General features: G+C 41.7%; 1 protein-coding gene across 2 annotated transcripts in view; it reads left to right on the forward strand.

Annotated features, from left to right (window-relative positions):
* The window catches only part of TMC1 (transmembrane channel like 1), a 147,037-nt gene that overhangs the window by 114,874 nt on the left and 12,854 nt on the right, over positions 1 to 19,309 (forward strand). For both annotated transcript variants that reach the window (XM_047700537.1, XM_047700539.1), the window contains 3 exons: positions 422 to 550; positions 11,387 to 11,454; positions 17,245 to 17,484. In XM_047700537.1, coding sequence (XP_047556493.1) covers positions 422 to 550; positions 11,387 to 11,454; positions 17,245 to 17,484 — 437 coding nt within the window. The remainder of the gene's footprint in view (positions 1 to 421; positions 551 to 11,386; positions 11,455 to 17,244; positions 17,485 to 19,309) is intronic.

Consider the following 19,309-nt stretch of genomic DNA (forward strand, 5'->3'; position numbering starts at 1 on the left):
GACTTTTGATACAGTGGTTTTGGAAGTGGGGTAATTACTTTTATTTATTTATTTATTTTTATTTATTTGACAGAGAGAGCACAAGTAGGCAGAAAGGCAGGCGTGGGGGGACGGCAGGCTCCCTGCTGAGCAGAGAGCCCAATGTGGGGCTCGATCCCAGGACCCTGAGATCATGACCTGAGCCAAAGGCAGAGGCTTAACCCACTGAGCCACCCAGGTGCCCCGGAAGTGGGGTAATGACTTTTAGACTAATAAAATAAGGGTGAAACATTGGTCACTTGCTAGCTATGCCTCACTATTTTCTTACTATTAATGGCAGTTTCTAAGCTAATACTATGCAGAAGCATAACGAACTTGAGGCCAACACTAGGGCCGTTTGAATGGAGAGATCCCCTTTTCAATCTGGATAATATCTCGACAGGAATTTGTGCGGCTGACCGTTTCTGATGTTCTGACCACTTACGTCACGATCCTCATTGGGGACTTTCTCCGGGCATGTTTTGTGAGGTTTTGCAATTATTGCTGGTGCTGGGATTTGGAATATGGATATGTAAGTATGAGGTTCAGTTTTCTCTTGTCTGATTATTCCTTCGTGGCTTATCATTTCCATATGCTGTGCCAGAAGAAGAATTTAGGAGGTGGGATCATGTGTTAGATGTTAGGAAGTGAAGACCCGTGGGTATAGTTTTAATTCAGAAGGGTGTCAGACAGGAGCATCATGGTTTATGACATTCTAGTAAAGTGAGCACAGGGTGGCTAAAGCAGTGAACCTCAACCTATCCAAGAACATGGTGAACTCAGTCAGTCTGGGACCCATAGCCAGCCCCCTGCCCATGAAGCTTGCTGACATTTCTAGAAGCCAGGCAAATTGGGTAATATCAACTTTGAGTTCTACTGAACAGACTCCTAGACAGTTACTGTGCAGCACAGTGGGTGATAAATGGATCCAGTAAATATGGTGCTTGTTGCATAAAGCTCCCTGGCCAATAAGAGCTCAGCAGAGACACAAGTAGGGAGCTGTCCAGGTTCCGAGGTGGTCCCAGGGTGCTGATAGGTGTCTGGCAAGTGGTGGACCTGAATTTTGGCAAGTCGACGTCCTTCCAGCACCGCAGCAAGAACCCAGGTTTCTCTGAACCCCACTGATGTTGACTCCATTCCCAGTTCACCCTCGGCGTGCAAGTCCCACTCCCCCCACCACCTGCGACCCCCATAAAGTTCAGGGAGGCAACAGAGCACACATCACTCTGCAGTTTCCCACATTGCTGGGTGACCGTGGTCCCTCTTTTGCAACTCTTAACAGTCATCTTGGGAACTATGACCTGAAGTGTTGACTGTAATCATGTGCTTAAAATCCTCCAGTGGCTAATAAGTACTTAGAATGAATCCCAAATCTCTTTTTAAGGCCTTTGATGTCTTACAGGATCTCTTTGTTTGTTGTTTCCTCTTTTCTTTCTTTCTGAGCTCTTCTTCTACTACTGTTGTTCTTGTTTTGTAAAGTCCCTAAATGTTGGAATTCTTTCTTACCTCAAACACAAGATGACCCTTGCATTGGCTCTAGCTGTTTTCCCCTATAGGGTTGCAGATTCCTACAATTGGGCTTAGCTGATGCCTTCTCGTCATTAAGGTCTCCACTAATATGTCACCATCTTTGAGCTCTTCTCCAACCTTCCCATCTAATGTAGCCTACCAGATTCTCTACTTCAACGTCCTGCTTGATTTTCTTCATACGATGTGTAACTCTGACATTTCCTTTTAAAAGCCTGCTTATAATCCGTCTCCCTCTGTTAGAATGAAAGTCCTATGAAAACAGAAGCCTTGACCTCTATGCTTAGAACAGTGCTTGTCACTCGGTGGGCATTTTAGTTGACTGTCTGCTTCTATAAGCCTCTACATTCTAGCGCCATTCAGGCAACGCCATCTGTTGGAAGAATTCTGCCTGCTTCCAGGGGTGTGCCCGTGGAGTCCATCCTGGTTCAGTAATGTCAAGCCAATGATGTTTCTCTCCTCGCTAAGGAAGAGCTATCCTTTAGTGCCGACCTTGCCCCAGCCCCATGCCAACCTCTCTCCAACCCCATACCCTCTTAGTCTCCGGACAAGTCCTGTGCTCAGGACTGTTTTCAAGACACCAGGCTGGACCCTCAGCCTGGCCATCTGACTTTGAGATCCCACCTTTGATTAGGTCATCTCTGACATCCTCCCTGAAAGGGCCTGTGGGATGCGCCAAAAGTGGTTAGATAATGCTTTTTGGTGAGCGCCAGTGAGGTAATGCTATGGTTTCCCCTTCCCCGCTATGATGTATTCAGCTGGCCGGGTTTCATTTCTATTTTCCTTATCTGATTCAGCTCTTCCGAGGCAGACATAAAAATTTGCATTTCTTTCTGAGGCCCCTGCCTGGCTTATGCTTGCCTTTTATCCCTTACTGCTCTCTTCCTAAGTGCTAGAAAATTTTGCTTCAAATACCAAGTCAATAAAACATGACCTGGATGCATAAAAGCTGTAATTAAATGACTGTCATTTATTATTTATTGAGTGCTGACAGTGCTCTTGGGTTAGTACAAAGTACAGGGGGAAAAAAAAGACAACTTCCCGTTTTAGGTCACAGAGAATTTTCTTCCATGTTACCTTTGGAAGGCTGTGCAGAGAGCAGCCCAGCATCTAAACAATTTAGAAACAGTAAAAGGTGGATGGGGGACCTTGGACTCGGATCCTGTCATCATGGACTCATCCGCTAGAGAACGGACACAGCTGAGTGCCTAAGTGCGAATCAGTAGGAGCACAGCTCTGGGCCAGGTGATAAGGGGGTGCAGAGATGTAAAAGATGTCAGCCTGAGGAAAGGTTGCAAACTTGGCCTTGCTGCTGAGATTCAGCTTGCTGATAGATTTTTCTTTCTTTGCAGAGTGTTTTTGTTTGTTTTGTTTTAATGAGCTCATATTTTAAAACTAGAGGTTTTACATATAAAAAGATAGAGATTTCTTGCTTTTCTTGACACATTGGAAGGGCCGGCAACATTCGATCAACATTCCCACTGGGGAGAAATGGGCTGGAGTGAGAAGCCCCTGCCCGGTACAGTTGGAATATCCATCCACTAGTTCTCACACGCTTTACTGACCTTTAATCCTGAACGCTGTCTCCTGATCAATACAGAGCAGAAAGTGTAAGTGCTCTAGGAGAAACCAATGGCAACATGACTTTGGGGGTGGAGGGAGGGAAGAGAAATGGGAAGGAAGGAGGGGGAGAGAGAAAGAGAAAGAGAGAGATCAGAAATGCCAAGAGGCACTCGAGCCAGTCGGGAAAGGATCAGAATTTCAAAGGCCCAGTGGAAGCAAGGATTCTCGGTGGAGGGACCAACGTAAGACAGGTCCCCGAGGGTATGGGCAAAGTGTGGGCAGGGGAGATGCAGAACTCTCAGCTGGGGCTTTTAGAGAGGAGAAGAGGCCAATGAGAATGTGTCTCTGATATTCTCCGAGACATCCTAATTGAAAATATGAGTCCAGAAAGTACCTCTCATGGAATAGAGGAGAACCCGAGATGGGCAGAGAAGATACTTTTGAGATGCCTTTCAGAAATCAAAGAGAAAAATGTGTCCATTTCCACTATGAAAAGATTTTTTTTCCAAGTTCCCCAAACAGTACCAGTTCATCATAAAAAATCCAGAAAATCCAGTGTGAGTTAAATATGAAAATAAAAATCACAGGTAATCCCACCATTTATGGGATTACTTATTTGGGTTGATATTTATATGTAAATAAACAAGTATGATAGATTTTTATATAATATAGATTTTTATAAATATACATATTTTTATAAAATTATTTAAAAGTGTATATTTAATCACTGGTTACCTGATTTTTTTCACCTGTGACCATTTCCCTAGGTTAACTATTCTTTTTTTTAATATTTTATTTTTTTAAGATTTTACTTATTTGACAGAGAAAGAGCAGGAGCAGGGGAAGGGACAAAGGGAGAGGGAGAAGCAGACTTCCCACCGACCAGGGAGCCTGACATGGGGCTTGATCCCAGGACCCTGAGGTCATGACCTGAGCCAAAGGCAGACCCTTAACCAACTGAGCCACCCAGGCACCCCATTAACTGTTCTTTTATGACGTTTTAAATGACTGCGATATTCTATAAATGAACAAATTATAATTAATTTTTATTGGCTGTCAGTAAAACTTTATCTAATTTTTAATTATTATAGTAAATATTGCAGTTACATTTATTTATAACCATGTAGTTAAATATCTTCGTAGATAAGCTCAGATTATTTCCTTATGAGAAATTTCTCTAAGTTGAATTGCCCATTCCTAGAGAACATACCTTTTTAAAAAATCCATTCACTTTTCTTACAACAACTTCCATAAAAACTAAACTCTGTAGACTCTAGCATCAGATTTAGCGATCCATGGAATATTAACGTTGAGTGGAATTTTGACATAATCAATCAGGCACACTTTATTTCACATCTGAAAAATCGAGGGCTCATGAATTGAAGTGAGTTGCCTCTGTTCGTGTCACCAGGGGATAAACAAAGGCAATGACGTGTCCTTCTGGATATAGCCATTACGTTAAATATGCTGCATTATATACTGGTTGTATCAGAGTACATTACATTAGAAGTGACCCTGTAGATTTTTTCCAGCTAGAAATTTATGGCTAAAGTATTATCACAACAAACATATAAAGATGGACTGAGCTGGGGAAATTACTGGCTAGAAGCAGGTGTTAGACCAGTAATGTAAGTTAATCTTTCCTAAGGCTTCTCCAAGCATAGCAGACAGTTCTCAATGTTTCTGAAGTTTTCACTGACTTGTCGGGAGTGGAATGGCTTCTCCCAGGAGGGATTTTAACCACCCAGATGCAGCATAACTGCCCTAAAGTCTCTCATAAACTCTGGGTTTCCTGCGGTAGCTCAACACAGAATGCCCTTACTTATAGCCTAATTTGTGTTGACACTATGTTTGCCATTTACCAATAAAATAGGTAACAGAGATCGAAGGAGAAATAGAGTTGAATACATAGCATGGGATTAGACTATGTTCAACCAAATTAAAACGTCAGCATCTTTTTTTTTTTAAGATTTTATTTATTTATTTGACAGAGCGCAATCACAAATAGGCAGAGAGGCAGGCAGAGAGAGAGGATAGCAGACTCCCTGCTGAGCAGAGAGCCCGATGCGGGGCTTGATCCCAGGACGCGGAGATTGTGACCTGAGTCAAAGGCAGAGGCTTAACCCACTGAGCCACCCAGGTGCCCCAAAATGTCAGCATCTTGTTTAAAGTTACATTTTAAAGGTGGTCTTTTTGAAATTTATATATATGGAAAATATAAGAGATTTCCCCGTGCTCTAATGCAGGGGTTCAAGAATATCCATAAATAAGAGGCATGTGACTGACCACAAGAGTAGATATGATTTGATATATATGATATGATATTTTAATGTAGTATTTATTTTGTCAGAACTATAAAATACATATGCCACGTATTCACAGAAGCAATGCTATGAGGTAGATCCTATTTTTCCTTATGTTACAGTAAACTGAGGATTAGAGGATGTTTAATGTTTTGCTCAAAGACATATAGGTGGTCAGTGATGGAACTAAGACTCAAACTCATGTCTAAGTGACTTCAAAGCCATCAACCAGATTTCCGTCATGTTGAATTTTCACTGTAATGCTTAACCCTAGAAATTCCAAGGACTCTGTCAAATCATAACTAATTCATGAGCCAGTCTTTGGCATTTGTAACTCAAATCACTCCCTAGATTAGACAGGTCACTTACAATAGAATGCCGTTACAGGAGGGGCTGTGATACAGCATTAGAAATAAATGGTTGTTTGCCAGCTGGGAATGAGATATTATTTAGCATTCCAGGAAGATGCCATGCTAAAGGGTCAGTGAGAAGTCTTGAGTAGCCTGTGAAGGGTTGACAACCTGGAGAAAGGGACAGCACAGTCTGGATTTGGAGTTTCACTTGAATATTTGTCAGAGTCTGTCTGCAGGCAGCCTGGGGTCCCAGAGTCATCCTCGTGGATGAAGCTAGGATTTGACCTAGTCAGTGGTTCTCAAATTAGAGGGTATACCAGAATCCCCTGAAGGGGTGTGAAAACAGAGTTTCTGATTCCATAGCAGCTGGGGCAGCTCCCAGAGAATTTACTCTTCTAACAAGTTCTCAGGTGATGTTGCTCCTTCTGGTCTGGGGACCACTTGAGAACCATTGACCCAGAGTCATTTCCGGTGTGGGAAACTAGATTTGTACATCAGACAGGACGTTGCAATGACAGAATTCTCTCTCAGATAATCTCACAATATCCGTAGGTTAATGATCTTTCCCAAATAACGAAACTTGCCAAGAGCAGATGGGTTTTCCTGGGCATTTCAGTCCAACAACCACTTTCTGTCTTCCCTGTGGGTAGATGACTGACTCTCACCCACTACAAACAGAAGTCCAGAAGTAAAACAAGATAATTTTCAATCCCTTGACTATCATAAAGTTGTTACAGGCCTTAACCTATATCCAAATGGGATCTTTTTTGCTGGTGCCAAAAAAGCTTATTAGGGATGACTGACCCTTAGTAACTTTGCTATATACATCCCATTTGAATCATTGCATTTCTTGGTTTTCAAGAAAACCTGTTTTTTCCCAAGCCTCATTTACCTTTAAGCTTTTTTATGTTTTAGAGGCAAACAAACAAACGTATTGCAAAATGATCTACACTTACATTATTAAAGCATTGCTCTTGAAACAAAAATATTATATAATCTCATATGATTTTACTAAACACGTCTCTAAAAGAATGAGCATTGAATTTTTTTAAACTTTTTTAAAAGACTTTATTTATTTACTTGACAGAGAGAGCAAGAGCACTAGTAAGCAGAGCGGCAGGCAGAGGGAGAGAGAGAAACAGGTCCTCTGCTGAGCAGGGAGCCTGATGCGGGGCTCGATTCCAGGACCCTGGAATCATGACCTGAGCTGAAGGCAGATGCTTAACAAACTGAGCTACCCAGGCGCCCCTGAGCATTGAATTTTATAGTGTGTATCTGTGTGTGTGTGTTTGCCTACTTCCGTTTTATTTTTAGAGGGAGATTTTCTGAGTTTAACTCATACAGTATTCAGTTGCATTTCCCAGATGTTTACAGAGAAGCAATTCTTTAATAACTAAGTCTAATTTTTCAGTCAATTAAAGATTTTAGATTCAAAAAGGATCTTAGAAATGATCTAGTTCAGAAGTCAGCAGACTTTCTATGTAAAGGGCTGGATAGTAAGCAGTTTCACTTCTGCAGGTGTGATGTTATGATAAATTAAGAAATATATTTTGGTCTCCATTTCCAGCTCCCGGCCAGAGCTCCTAAACCTTATTATAACTCCCTAAGCAATACAGGTACTAGGATCATCCTTTGTTCTAATATTTGCTCTGACCCTGGTTCCTGATACAGAGCCCCTACATTCCTTGGGTTTTCCTGGGTGATAGGGGCATTGCTTATTCTGACAAGGCAATTCTAATGAGGTGGCTTCCGGATAGCTTCAGGATGGGGGAAGGTCACCAGAAAGGGCACACCGTGATCAGAAGCTTGAAACTTTCAGCCCTATTCCCCCATCCTCCAGGGAAGGGAGAGGGGCCGGAGACCGAGTTAATAGTTGGTCATACTTACTGATGAAGTCTTTATAATGCTCCTTGACCTATGGGGTTTGGAGAGCTGCCAAGCCCCTGAACATGTTGAGGTGCTTGGAGGGTGGTGTGCTGAGAAAGGACACGGAAAAGGAACCTTTTCCTCATACCTTGCCCTGTGCATCTCTTCCATCTGTCTAATTCTATCTTGCATTTTTTTAAAAAAAATAAACCTATACATGGCCTGGTAAATCAACTGTTTTCTGGAGTTCTGTGAGCCATTCTAGCAGATTATCGAACTTGTAGATGGAATTAGAGAATTCTCTGGTGTATAGTCAGTCACTCAGCATAGGTGACACGCCGAACTTATGATTGGTGTCTGAAGTGGGGCAATTTTGTGGGACTGAGTCCTGGACAGTCAGTATCAGAACTGAGTGAAATGGTAGGGCATCCGGCTTAGGTCCACAGAGAACCGGGGCATTGTTTGGAATGGGGGTAAACCCCACACGTCTGTGTTAGAAGTATGTGGGTAGAGTGTAGGGAAAAAGGAGTTCGCATTCAGCAGGCCATGTGGTCTCTGTGCCAACCATTCAACTTCCCCGTTTTAGTGCCAGACACAGAGAATACATAAACAAATGAATGCAGCTGTGTTCTAAATAATCTTTATTTACAAAAGCAGCTGGTGGTCCAGATTTGTCTCATGGGCCATAATGTGATAACCATTGACCTTGTTCATTTCCTCAGTTTATCTGTGAGGAAACCGAGGCCTGACAAGATAAGCAACTGGCTCAGCTCACCCATCCGGGACTTGGCAAGGCAAAGTCTAATATTAAGGTGTGAATCCCAGACGTGTGTCTGGACCACAAACCCATGTGGCACACCAGGGATACCCTGTACCCATGTTCTGCATCTGGTCCAGTTGTGCATCAAAAATTATATTCCTGGGGCACCTGGGTGGCTCAGTCAGTTGAGGGTCTGCCTTCAGCGCAGGTCATGATCCTGGGTCCTGGGATCAAGTCCCGCATCTGGCTCTTTGCTCCGTGGGGATCGTGCTTCTCCTTCTGCCTGCCACTCCCCCTGCTTGTGCTCACACACGTGCTCTCTTTCTCTGACAAATAAATAAATAAAATCATTTATTTTATGAATAGTGCATGAAAATGAATTTTATTCATTTATTTATTTATTTTATTCATTTATTTGTAAATCATTTATTATATTCCTTCGGCTGCCCCTGCTGCAAACACATTATGAGAACAAGGGTTCCTAGTGTGTCTTTGGTGTTTTCCTCGTCACTTAGCTATAAAAATATCTCAAATGGCTTTAAGAAGCTTATATGTTAGTGAGAGTAAAGAAAACATACTTCTAAAAGGTTGAATTTTTTTAATTTTACATAGGCTGGTGGGTTAAATGATGGCACCATTCTAAAGAGGCCAAAGATGAAGGGTTGACTCTTGGTCTGACACAGAGAAGAGCTAGTCCAAGACCACAGATGGCACAGGCCACCCGACCCAGTGTTTGTCATATGTGTTCTGTGAGCTCACAAGGCTTCAGGGGAAGAGAAGATGCGGTCCAGAGCAAAGCCCTCCTGTGGCGGGAGGGACTCCAAATTAACATTTCTGAAGATTAGAAGCAGTCTCTCATCTCATCAGTTTATCTTGTTATTTAACCATTCTTGCTGCTTACGCCCTGAATCTTTTACAAGGCACATGACCCATATCCTTCCCTGAAGTACCGCTGCCTTTTGGGAAAATGATGAACTTTGGGGCCCAACTTCAAGAACTCTTGAGGCAAAGAATCCAAAAGTTGCAAAGGTTTTGTCGGGTTTCCAAGCCAGAGAACTGTTCCATCTTCTTACACATGTTTTTTGGGGGGCACTTCTTGGGTTTGAGCACAACACCACTCAGGTCATCTCACTGTGTGTGTCTAGGTGTGAGCATGTGTGCGTGTACGCGTGTGGAGGTGTATTGGGAGGGAGTTTATGAGGATCCATATGGTCTGAAGCCACACCTGCGGATTTCAGGATCTGGGACGAGATTAGGCACCTGCCCCTCTTCATGGTCTTGCTGCGCTCCGTCTACATTTTTCACGTTTCTTCTTTTTTCTTGTGACCTACCAGTTAGCCAGTTTTCCTGACGGACTGTTCTCTATCTCAGTTTAAACAGGAGCCAATTCCATTTGGTTGCTAAGTAGCATTACTCCCACTGATAGAAGCTTTCCTTCTAGGCAGCCTGATGTGTCACCAGGAAGGCTTTGGACAGATCACCCTGGGACAGATGCCCACCTCCGTTCCTACTGGGGGCCCCTCTGCCCCAAAAAACAGGCTCATGTTGCTGCCCTAAGTGGGAGGGTATTATCTAGTTGAATAACTTCTCAAACTTGTACTGTATTTCTCTATATTTTATTGTAAAAGAAATTCACATTTTTTGGAAAAATATTTTAAAATATGCAAACTTAAGGAAGAAAACAAAAGTCATAATCCATCACCTACCTATAACACCTATTAATTGTTGGTCATTTTCAAGTCTTTTCCTTATGCGTAATTTCATATTCCATTGATAAAAATAATAACTGTCTAACTTTATGTATTGTTTAACATTAAGTTCTAGTTTTCCCTGTGTGTGTAAATATTCTTCAAACAGTGATTGTAATTAGGCGCAGTATAAATTACAATGTAGATATACTATATTTACTTAACCAATAGTGGACATTTAGGTGGTTTCATCTCTGCTAAAATTTGTCAGCATTTAAGGTCAATTTGTTAAAACAAATTCTAACCCTGTAGACTTACAGGGTTAAAAAGAATCCGATTTTTAGGGGTGCCTGTGTGGCTCAGTGGGTTAAAGCCTCTGCCTTCAGCTCAGGTCTTGATCTCAGGGTCCTGGGATCGAGCCCAGCATCAGGCTCTCTGTTCAGTGGGGAGCCTGCTTCCACCCCCCACCTGCCCTGCCTGAATCTCTGCCTACTTGTGATCTCTGTCAAATTTAAAAAAAAAAAAAAAAAAAAAAAAGAATGAGATTTTTAAAAAAGTTTTTAATCTATATAGTCAAATGGTTTCTAATCTATAAAGTCAAATGGTTGCTTCAACTTTCACTTTCCCCAGCCATGTAAGGAGAGCCCGCTAGTCCACACTTTCACAACATTGAATGACTGCTTTAAAAAATGAGGCTTGCCATCAAAAGAAATGAAATCTTGCCATTTGCGACGACGTGGATGGAACTAGAGGGTATCATGCTTAGCGAAATAAGTCAATCAGAGAAAGACAACTATCATATGATCTCCCTGATATGAGAGAGAGAAGATGCAACATGGGGGGTTAAGGGGTAGGAGAAGAGTAAATGAAACAAGATGGGATTGGGAGGGAGACAAACCATAAGTGACTCTTAATCTCACAAAACAAACTGAGGGTTGATGGGGGGAGGAGGGTTGGGAGAGGGGGGTGGGGTTATGGACATTGGGGAGGGTATGTGCTATGGTGAGTGCTGTGAAATGTGTAAACCTGGCGATTCACAGACCTGTACCCCTGGGGATAAAAATATATTATATGTTTAAAAAAATAATAATAAAATTTAAATTAAAAAAAATTGAGGCTTGCTGTGTTAGAAAACGTGCTTTATTAGTTTATTTATTGCTAATTATTTATCATATCAGTTACTCTGCTATTGTTGCTGCATGGAAGCAGTTGAGAGCCCAGGCGTACCTAGGCAGGAAGATGAAACCCTTGGCTTTCAATTTTCACCAGTTGATATGCTAATCCAGTGAATATCTGTGTCTCCTGTAGCCTTCCTACACTGAATTTGACATCAGCGGCAATGTCCTCGCTCTGATCTTCAACCAAGGCATGATCTGGTAGGTCAGCTGTTGGACAGTGTTAGCACTTGTAGAAAAGCCTCAAAGATCATTATTGCATAAGGCACTGTAGCCTGGTGTCCGAGAAGTCCTCAGTCTGGGTCTAAGTCAACAGCTGCCTTTGCAAAGTGGATTGCTAGGAAAAGCTAATGTGTGTGTGTGTGTGTGTGTGTGTGTGTGTGTGTGTGTGTGTATACACACATATATATAAAATGTGCTATATTATATATATCATAGTGCATATAGTAGTATATATAGTATATATGTAGCATATATATGTCTTGGAATATATAGAATATATTGTATATTATACATATTATATATACTATAGAATATAGAAAAATACAAAATACATATATATATTTTTTTCATATCTTAACTCTTGATCCTCAAAGGCACCTGCCTGTTTTGCAGAGCGTTCCTTTATCAAATACTGAGAGTCTGTTTCTGCTTTGTAGATTATTTGAAGGCTTTTTCTGCTTTTATATCCTCTGACACCAGGGTCTAACCGTGAAACATTAATGATCCCATAACCGCATGTTAAGGATGAAACAAATTAATGGAAGGCTCTTCTGAGAAACTGATTTTGTTTTGTCATTATTGAGTATATTTAGAATACAACTCGTTGCTACTTTTAAAAATACTATGTTACTGGGCGCCTGGGTGCTCAGTGGGTTAAGCCGCTGCCTTCGGCTCAGGTCATGATCTCAGGGTCCTGGGATTGAGGCCCGCATCGGGCTCTCTGCTCAGCAGGGAGCCTGCTTCCCTCTCTCTCTCTCTCTCTGCCTGCCTCTCCGTCTACTTGTGATCTCTCTCTGTCAAATAAATAAAATCTTTAAAAAAAAAAATACTATGTTACCAAATCCGGTAGTTCATGGAGATGAAACACATCTTCTCCGAAGGTCAAGCTAAAAATACGATCTTTATTTTGTAACTTGTTTCACAGGCCATTTGCATGTCAGAATTGTGTCTTTTGATGTACAAAGGACTGTCATATCTTTTATTAAATGAAAGCATTCTCACTGTCAGCCTTGACAGGTTAAGATGAGCGGATACAGTAGAATTGTTTTGGAGTTTAAAAAATTGAATCACAGTATGTGACTCATCTGGGGACCATGTGGTCTTGGAAATCTGTCACTCTTAACTAAGAACACCCAACCCACAGACAGTTACACTTGAGCTTCTTTATCCTACTGACACGTTTACTATCACAGTGTGCCACTGGCCACACCATTGTCCCATGTACAAGGACCAATAACTTTACAAGTTTTGCACAAGCTTCATATGTTACTGAAATCCTTCAGTCATAGCTGGATTGGATCATTAAACCATTGCAAGACTGGACCTCTCTGCAAATGTTAAAATTATCTTGCTTCAGTAATATTAAGACTAACCAAGGGCCCCATCGTCCTGCCATGGGAAGTTCCTCTGCCTCCCTAGGTCAATACATATGAAAGGAAGGCTATAAAAAGATGATCTTCTCCATTATCAGGTATGTTTAAAAAATTAATTCCCGTCCTCTCACTTCCTAAATTTTGCAAGTTATGGCTCATGTGTCCAGAGATAAAGAGTGAAATGCATCTTCCATTCTCCAAGCAGGGAGGAAAGTCAAGGTGGCCCAATCTAGGACCACTGGCAGACAGCATAAAGGGAGCAGCTTCTCTAAGTTCTGCATCTTTCCTTTTCCGGAGGGGATTACGCAGTTACAACAGAAAAATGGCTAACATGACACCTGGAACAATGAGAAACCATCACCTTGGATCAGATTTAAAACTCCCTGGCTTTTACAGAGTGCCACAAATCCCTCAGACCTGGCAGGTGCCATTTGTGTAGACATCTGCTGCATGTCTGTTTCTCTCGCTAAGACAACAGATTGGCCTAGCAATTTATTTTCATGATCGGAAAAGCTGTTGTGATGGCTGTCCGGATGAGTTTCACTTATAATTTTGCAGCTCTGTGGTCCACTATTGTTCATGTTGAGATTCTTTTTTTTTTTTTTTTAATTTTAATTGTTTATTTGACAGACAGAGATCACAAGTAGGGAGAGAGGCAGGCAGAGAGAGAGGGGGAAGCAGACTCCCTGCTGAGCAGAGAGCTGGATGTGAGGCTCGATCCCAAGACCCTGAGATCATGACCCGAGCCGAAGGCAGAGGCTTTAACCCACTGAGCCACCCAGGCGCCCCTCATGTTGAGATTCTTAAATATCTACAGACCCTCCCCCATTTTCTCATGGACAGACCCATTATCGAAATCTCTCCACTATCACTACACTATCCTTTTCTATGTATTCATCCTTTAGGTATTGGTCAAGTCTTGCTTCTTGTTAGTCTGAAGAAGATATTAGAAAGTGATGGTGTTTTTTTGAGTGTACAGAGATAATCATACACTTACCAGAGTTTTCAGAAGCAAAAGAACTATTATTTGGACCTTTGGGTCCACCCTTGGTACAGATGGTCTTTTCTCATCTCCCAGGAAGCTAGTGAAGGATGGGGATGTGGTGTGGTGGACAAAGTGTGGAGAGTGTGTGTTCGAAGTGCCATAGGGTCCCCTGTACCAGGGGACTCACGCCTGGCAAGCTACTATTCTACAAGGCACGAGGAACCGATACTTGAGTTTGGCCATACAGAAACACCCAATTTCCTTGGTTTGTGACTGGAGACATTCAGCTGTTGCTTTGTGGGTTTCTAATTAATGGAGGTTTTTTACACTGATGCTATCAAAGTGAAACTTTATAGGTAAAATCCTTTTTGTCATGAAATGGGCTGAAATGACCAGTCAACCTTCATATGACACACTTAATTTAAAAATGGACAGCATAGGTTTTGCAATCCTATTTTAAAATGATGAACACATATCATATCTCCCTCGTAGCAGGGTGTAGAGGCAGCAGAGAACACGGTAAGAGGGAAGATGGGTTTGGACATTGCTCCAGCACTGTCTCTCTGTGTACCCTTTCACTAGTGTTGTCACCGTCTGCTACCTCATTTTCTTAGTTGATCAAATGTGGATAATTTACCTGACGTGTACCATGTCACCGGAGTAATAAGGAGAGCTCAGTAAAAGAAGCTTTCATTTGCTTTGATCTTCTTGGAAGAAAAGCATTTTATAAAGCTGAGGTATTCCAATGATCTTTAACTGACAGATGATGGGCTCAAGTCTGGGGAAGGGACTTAGTTAGCCGAGCTGATTAGTGAGTCAAAGACAGGATGAGCAGGAGGGTGCAGGTATCAGTGTGCTGTTTTTCTAGTTTATGGTTCTTGAGCCATTTCTTCAATATTATTTTGAAAATCTGAACTTTATTTGTAGATGCACATATACAGGTATGTGCGTGTGCATGTATCCAGGTGAAGGAAGCAGGTACACATAGAGGTACAAATAGATGCGGCTTTAGGTAAGTCTGCATCTTAAACGATGTACAGAATTGTGTCTGGGGATAAATTAGCTTATGCAGCAGTTCAGCAGAACCCCAAATCTCAGTGGCTTCCAAAGGGAAGTGTTTACTTCCTGTTTTCTCTACATGCCCAGTGTGGGTTGGTAGAGGGCTCTGCCCTTGCAAGTTACTTTCACCGTGGATTCCTAGACTGGCAAAATCGGGTCCATCTGGAACATCACTGGACAGGAGAGCAGAGAGATGAGAACAGAATCCACACAAGGCTTTCAGTGTCTCTAGTAGTGACACCTCATTATAATTACCATTTCATTGGCCAAAATAAATCCCATGGCCAAGCCTGCCTTTTAGAAGGGAACAAGTATAATGATTCACAAGTATCTCACATCACTAATACTGGCATTTGAGGATACAGTGGAGCACTATGTAATTCTGGTCCCATTCTTGAGGCTTGAGGATCCTCTTGCTCTCCTATAATAAAGATACCCTGTGCTGTTCCAAAGTCTATCTTCTTACCTTTTTTTAATTCATAAATTTTCTATTTTAGAGCAGTGTTGGGTTCACAGAGAAACTGAGTGGAGAGTACAGAGCGTTCCCATTCGTCCCCATCCCCCTATACGCACAGCCTCCCCTACTGTCGACTCCCCAGATCACAGTGGTACATGTATTATAGCTGATGAACCTGCATGGCTAGATCAGCATCTGAAGTTTGTACCATTAAAAGAAAAAAATCACTTAGCTTCCTTCAGAGTCGCTGGTCCATTCAGTATGTTTTTGTTTGTTTTTTAAAGATTTTATTTATTTATTTGACAGAGATCATAAGTAGGCAGAGAGGCCGGCAGAGAGGCGGGGGGAGGCAGGCTCCCCGCTGAGCAGAGAGGCTGATGCGGGGCTTGATCCCAGGACCCTGAGATCATGAGCTGAAGGCAAAGGCTTAACCCACTGAGCCACCCAGGTGCCCCATCCATTCAGTATGTTAAACTATCATTTAGATCTGTTGTATGAAATCCTACCAACAAGACGATCTAAATTCCAGCAAGATTCCAATTTTTAATGAAATCGTTTAATGCTAGTTTGAATCATTTCAGTTACAGAAATAGCAGAAAACAATTTCTTCATCTAACTCACCCCTTGTCTCCTATCCATCCCCCCCCCATATTTATACCAAATTTGTGATGGATTAGTTAAAGCAGCTACATATCCAGGAAATATAAAATGCTGAGCCTAACCAGAAGTGCCTAGGGCTTTATTACAGCTGGGACAGTTTGAAAGACAGGACTCTGCTTATTCTTCTAAAATAAGTGTACATCTATCCTCTTTTTGGTTTTGGACCAATGCTTTGCTATTAATACGGTTTTATGATGCTAATAGGTTTTCTCTTCAAAGAAAATTTTAATTTATTTTGTTGAAATCACCAACTGAACCAGCAAGTAAAAGTGACCTCACCTGAATGCTTCCTATTTAAAAGTGGCATTTAAAGATAGTTTCTAAAAATCAGATGCACAAAGCAGTGAAATTCTAGGACAAAAATTCTTTCTGAAGTAAGAAAGTAAACAGATTAAATTAAATTAAATGAATGTGTTGAATTTTCATCTCAAACACATAAAGGTTCCTATAGACTATTAAGAAAACACTCTCTGTTATTGGCATAAATACATCAGCTCTAAAACACCATAATAGCTACATGGCTAATAGAGAATAGCATCAGAAAAAGATAAATTTGAATTTTTTCTCTTCCATTAAGCAAAAATTAATTAGCCATGAGAAAAATAATCTAGATGTACAGTTTATTTGAATAGAGTAAGTGCTTTCAGGGGCAGTTATATTAAAGAGAAGTTAAATTTCTGAATTTATTAATCAATGATTTGAGTATTAGGGGAAATCTGAGAAGTAGAAGAGAGAACTTAATACATGTGATACAGGGGCGCCTGGGTGGCTCAGTGGGTTAAAGCCTCCACCTTCAGCTCAGGTCATGATCTCAGGGTCTTGGGATCGACCCCCGCATCGGGCTTTCTGCGCAGCAGGGAGCCCACTTCCCTCTCTCTCTGCCTGCCTCTTTGCCTACTTGTGATCTCTGTCAAATAAACAAAATCTTTAAAAAAAATTAAAAACATGTGATACATTGTTTTCTCTGGTGTAGTTTAAGGTTATTAATGAGAGCAGATACCGTTAGTCAACGGCATAATTGCCATGCGAGAATCCCATAGGCAATTCCTGGATAATGGGGAGATGGTAAAATGTGCACAGAAGATGGAAATTGACCAGTCAAGTTTATTTATAAAAACGGGTTTGTGGGTCGAACGCCACGCTACGTTTAAACATGATGTGATGTGAGCAGGTGCTGTGTGACTCTGTTACGAAGAGAAGACTGGGACTGAGCAGAGGCACGTTTTTCTTTCCAGGATGGGCTCCTTCTTCGCCCCTAGCCTCCCAGGCATCAATATCCTTCGACTCCACACATCCATGTACTTCCAGTGCTGGGCCGTGATGTGTTGCAACGTCCCTGAGGCCAGGGTCTTCAAAGCTTCCAGATCGAATAACTTCTACCTGGGCATGCTACTGCTCATCCTCTTCCTGTCCACCATGCCCGTCCTGTACATGATCGTGTCGCTGCCGCCATCTTTTGACTGTGGCCCCTTCAGGTACTGGCCTTTGAAAATGCTGTTTTCTTCCAGGCGTGGAACCAGGAATAGTCTCTCCTATGAGTTTTGTTTCCCCCTGCCCCGCCCCCTCCCCGCCAACAGCGGCATTTTGGTCTGTAGAAATGTGGTTCTTTGGGCAGTCAGGCTCATGAGGTAACATGGAGATTCTTAGGCAAGTCCCTCAATTTTCTTACTTGGGAATCATAAAAGGGAAGATGATTTGTGTGCACCCGGGCTCTACCTGGGTAAAATATGGACAATAAATCAGAGTCATAAGAGGGTAGCAAAGAGCAAGGTTTAATGATTATGCTTGTGGGGATGTGAAAATTTTCCTGATACTAGGCCACCACGTCCAAAAATCAGAAGTTATTGCTAGGTCATGCCCAATAGGATATAATTAATTAAAAGTAGATTATTGCACAAGCTATGTAGAAATGGGATCATTATTAGATAATTATGAATATAAAGTGGGTCACACATTTATAATCCATAATGCTACATGCCAGTAAAACATTGAGGATAATGTGCAGCACGTATAATCTCTCAAAATAACAAGGATAAATCGTTCACATCAGTAATGAAAAGTCAGTAAGTCTCTCTGATCCAAACTGAAATGGACTTTTTCTCCAGTTCTCTATGACCAAGTTCTATCTGTGACAAAGGAAACAAAGTCCCTGGGATATGAGGAACTGATATTTCATTCCCTAAATAGGGCCTTAGAAATGAATCTACCAAAAAAAAAAAAAAAAAAGAAATGAATCTATCATGGACCCCGCCTCCCCCCCACCGGGTGGCTCAGTTGGTTAAGCGTCTGACTCTTGAATTTGGCTCAGGTGATCTCAGGGTGGTAAGTTAGAGCTCTGCACTCATCAGGCTCCCTGCCCAGTGTGGAGCCTGCTTAAGATTCTTTCTCTTCCTCCTCTCCTCTCCTCTCCTCTCCCCTCTCTCTTAAAAAAAAGAAATGAAATGAACCTACCACAAGTCCCCCCAAAGAATCTCTGCCTGTTGAGTCACTGCTCAGCATGCATTTGATTTCTTTCTCCTTCCCAAGTGAAAGAAACGTGAACGTGAAAAGCCACGTGGGTGAGAAGCATGAGCCAATCTTGTTGTCAGATGCCAAGTTATTAAAGTCAAAATTTCATTGCTCACAGACTTAAGTATAAAGGAATTTTCACTCTAACAATAGTTTGAGGAGTTATTGCTTTACTGGAAAAAAAAAAAAAAGGAAAATGTTAAGCCAGCTGATAGGGCAGAAACTACTAGAGTTCTGTCATACTTAGGAAGCTGATGTTGACAGATCCTGATCAGTTCCCCTCCCCCAACCCTGGGCTGAAATAAATAATGCAGACAGTGACATCTGGAGACTAAATATGAAATTGCAGTCTTGAAGAAGAGCTTGGTCTTAATAAATGTCTAATGAATCTCAGGGTATAAAGTTCACCAGATAAGCCGTTCAAAGACTTCCGTTAATTGCAAATTACCCATGCAAGTGAATATCCACGTTGAGTTTTAGATATGCTTTTAACTTTCTAGTTGCGAGTCGATCTTTCTCAGAAAAATATATCAAACGAAGGGAAACCCCACGAGGTCCACATGGAGCTGGATGGAACAAGTAGGTTCCTATGAAAGATAGCATTGAGCTAGACCTGTACCATGCCTCTCTTTATATCACACACAGTTACTATGAACTTAATGAAAAAAAAAGATGAGATTGTATCTAAGGCATACTCTCTGATTTTGACCAAGTGTTTTCCAGTTGGCAAACTTAGGCAAAATTTCTGCGTATGTATTGAGATTCTGAGATCAGGAAAATTTTACATATTTT

Source organism: Lutra lutra, chromosome 13 (genome assembly GCF_902655055.1).
Source record: "Lutra lutra chromosome 13, mLutLut1.2, whole genome shotgun sequence".
In the NCBI taxonomy this organism is placed as follows: Eukaryota; Metazoa; Chordata; class Mammalia; order Carnivora; family Mustelidae; genus Lutra; species Lutra lutra.